General features: G+C 43.1%; 1 protein-coding gene across 2 annotated transcripts; it reads right to left on the reverse strand.

Moving 5' to 3' along the window:
* Nucleotides 1-351: 351 nt before the first annotated feature.
* lmo4lb (LIM domain only 4-like b) lies at nt 352-3,191 on the reverse strand. 2 transcript variants are annotated; one of them, XM_085474387.1, is made up of 5 exons: nt 2,805-3,191; nt 1,924-2,213; nt 1,727-1,823; nt 1,299-1,457; nt 352-605 (listed from the first exon to the last, which is right to left on the reverse strand). In XM_085474387.1, the coding sequence occupies exons 2-5, from the start codon at nt 2,136-2,138 to the stop codon at nt 597-599; spliced, it is 480 nt and encodes a 159-aa protein (XP_085330513.1). In that variant the 5' UTR covers nt 2,139-2,213; nt 2,805-3,191; the 3' UTR covers nt 352-596. The 2 variants fall into 2 exon arrangements, with proteins under 2 accessions (XP_085330513.1, XP_085330512.1); XM_085474386.1 differs by having other exon boundaries at nt 1,924-2,161; nt 2,805-3,190.
* Nucleotides 3,192-3,651: the final 460 nt, after the last annotated feature.

Consider the following 3,651-nt stretch of genomic DNA (forward strand, 5'->3'; position numbering starts at 1 on the left):
GAGAAATCAACACGTGACAAAGCAGCGACAGGCTTTAAAAGCTTTCTGCTGCGGGTTAAAGGATTTCCAATGACTGAATATTTTCACATTTTTGTCATCCATCAATTTTATCTCCTCAGTGTCAGATCCCCAGGTGAACATGTACGTAAGAGCGAGATCAGGAGTTTAGTAATAAAAAAAATACAATTAAAAAAATAAAAACAGTGATGCCACAAGGCATCAAGCAAAAGTTCAGTCATTTTACAGCAATCCATCAAATGTTCACTCAAGCAGCTTTTGCTCTCCTCCACTTGGCATCCAGCCTTTTGTCCTTTAAGAGCCTTTTGCTAGTGCAACTCCTGAGTCTGATGCACAGACCACTTTAACATTGACCACAACATAGACGGGACTTTGCATGTAGTACAGAGGGTCTCTCTGATATGACGAGTTGTGGGATATCTTGAGTGAGAAACTGAGAAACTGTGTCCACTCTGGGAGGGGATGAGAAGCAGGTGGGTGGTGATGGGAATCCACAACAACGGCAACAGTAGCACAAGAGAAGAAAGGAGTGAAGCTTTGGAGAGGAAGGCAAGGGCAGCGCAGGGCACGTTTGCCACTCAGCATACCTGCAAATGAACAAACAAAAGCAGTGACCACAGAGTCCTGCATCACTTATCAAGTGCTCTCTTCATCTTCAAATTAATGCATAACAATGCACAATACCTGTTATTATTACAGTTCTAAACAGCAGTGTGACAGCAGCAGCTTTGAAAAGCAAGGAGATTATAGGACTGTTTACATGTTGCATTTCAGTTCTTTACAAAAATCAGTGCACATTTTTAATGTAATGTAGCGATACCGCACTACATTAAGGAAAAATGTCATTACAAGTAACAATTCAGTCATATTTGACTGAACAAGGGTTTCTAATGTTCTTTGCAGACTAGTGACGATGTCCAAGTAACCCAAATAATACATATCAAATATGTGATTTCTGACTTGTGAAACATTTTTGTTCAGTTATTTGAAAAATGAAAGTTTTTCTTCATAACACAGTGGCTGTAGTTCAGGAGCAGTTCATCTACCAATTTGAAGTTTGGTGGTTCGATCTGACTGCATTACAGCTATTAACTTTATTGGCTGTACTGTATGAATGTAAGACTTTCTGCATTTACGTTGTAGTCAGGTTACCACATATTTTTCTTCACTTTAATAATACCATCGGCCTGCTATTACCCTGTCAAAGAGGGAGTTAACAGAAGTTTCATTCCAGCACAGTGACGTTAGCTGACAGTGAATTTACACTCCGTCTTATTCACCTTCTGGTTTGTCAGCACAGAGCTGCTCTGGAGTGCTGGCAGGTGGCTGTTGAGCAAGGCAGCGCCCGGTCTGTCGTGCTCACAGAAAATTGTACCGTTGATGTAATGGAAGCGATCGCCAGGCATTAGTCTGTTCCTGCAAGTGGCACAGCTGAAACACTGCAGAGGATCGGGGAAGGAAAAAAATCTCATGTCAAAATTGAACGATTTTCAGTTGATGCTGGATGGAAGATATTAAAAATAAAACTCTACAATGCTGAAATTCTGTTGTAAAAGCACCTAAAACATCTTAAAAGAAGTCTCAAAGTGTGATTATATGTGGGTATAATTCCCTTTTCTCCTGACACATCTCCACTTCAAATCCTAGATGCTTCTGTCGAACAAGCTGCGGGAGATGAAGCACAGTAACGTGAGAGCTGGGGATTTACCTTGAGGTGGTAAACATTTCCCTGTGCCCTCATCACCATTTCGTTGGCTGGAATTGACTGGCTGCAGGCACTGCACGCCCCGCTGTGCCCAAACAGTCTGCAAACACAAAAACAAAGATTTGGTTTTGGTAAGATCTGCATGGCCTCGGAAATCTAAAAATCAGCAGCTTCCTTTCCCTCCTTCCTCTGGCTCTCACCTGATGTAGTCGCTCCGACAAAGAATCATGCCCCCTTTGCTGTAGCAGGTGGTACCGATGTCCCCCAGCTGGGCTTGGCAACAAGAGCACTTGAGGCAGCGCGTATGCCAGTAGCGCTCCATGGAGAAGAGCAGAAAGCGGTCGGCAATCTTCCCCCCACATCCTGCACAAGACCTGTGGTCTGACGGTACACCTGGCACTTGGCTGTTCACCATGATGCTGTGGCCCTCTGAGGCTCCTGAATACACAGGATGGGTGAGACGGGTGTAACCAATCAAGGTTCACTCACCCTTTAAAGATTTCAAAAACAACATTAATGCTATTAAATATCTGGAATAGATCTTAAGAGAACGGAGTTGGTTCCAATCTGAAGCACCTTTTCACATTTATGGTTACACATGCTAAACGTTTACAAGGCTTCAGCATGACTGCAACATGCTCTAACAGGCTGACCTCAACAGAACATACGCAACATGAGAGAATTACTGTGATGTTTTTTACCCAGAATTCTTTGTGCACAGCGAGTAAAGCAGAAAAGGTCAAATATACAGTGTAGATTTGCATTCGAGAGCTGTGTAGCTTCAAAAGAAAGCTTTTTATGACAAAAATACCGGGAAAGGATTTACTCGCGTTACCGGTAGATCAAAGGTGTGTGTGCGCGCGCGCGCTGGAGGGGTGGGGAAAGTCACCAAATGTTACTTTTGGTAGAGTTCCGGTAACTGGAAACATCAAAAACTATTTCTGTTCGCATCCTTTAGGTTTATATTATTATATCGTAGCCTAGATGCTACTTAATGACACGAGCTGCTAGCTTTGAAAGCGGAGCTGTGCTCAGAAATGCGCGCGCGGACGTAAAACAACAGGAGAAAAAGACGCGTTACCTTGCGGAGACGAAGCTTTTCCTCCTGACGAGAGAACTTTTTGAACCTGGAGAAATATTCAGCCTGCGCACGCTCAAAGCTGTGGCCCCACACTTAAGCTCGACATGCTCCAGGATCCATATCGCTCCAGAAAAGAACAAAACAGGATTAGCCACGGAACATTAAGCCCGGGACGGTAATAGTTGAGCAAACTCTCCCCGACGTCCAACTCCGCGGATAAATAACTAGACGTACGCGTGAGGACGACACATGACGCAGCTCGTGCTCCTCCGCTCTCCGTCACAGCTGTCTGTCTGTCTGTCAGCTCTCCCCTCCGTCTGACGCTTTTGACAGCGACCCTATTCATCAAATTCCGTAAGGGGGCTATTTAAATTACCAAGAGGGGACGCAGCCGACGAGAGGCACGTAGCAGCCAGTAGAAGAGCAGGAGGCGTGTCCACAGTCAAAATGATTTATGAGTTTATGGGGCCTTATTAATATGCATATTTTCATTCCTTGAGCTCCTTACAGAGCTTCACTGAGAGTGTAAACTCTATAATTATGGAAGGATATTTTACAGTGCTTTGGAATATTCAACATTGTGTGGGCATTTCTTTAAAGGCAGTGAATAGCTGAGTTTAGATATATATCTCCTACGTCACAGAAAACTGTCGTTTAAACTGCAGATTCTACACAAGAAATTATGAAAAGTTAGTTAAAACTTCATATCTAGACGATCGTGTAAATGCGTTTGCACCTCTGAATCCATATCTATATAATTATCTATATACTGTGTATTGTTATGATTTAAGAGTACCATACTACTTAAGTAATAATACACCGAAGTATTTGATTGACTATATTTTAC

Source organism: Copadichromis virginalis, linkage group LG12, assembly GCF_057382275.1.
Source record: "Copadichromis virginalis isolate Kocher_CV1m ecotype Utaka linkage group LG12, C_Virginalis_male_GT1.1, whole genome shotgun sequence".
NCBI classification, from domain to species: Eukaryota; Metazoa; Chordata; class Actinopteri; order Cichliformes; family Cichlidae; genus Copadichromis; species Copadichromis virginalis.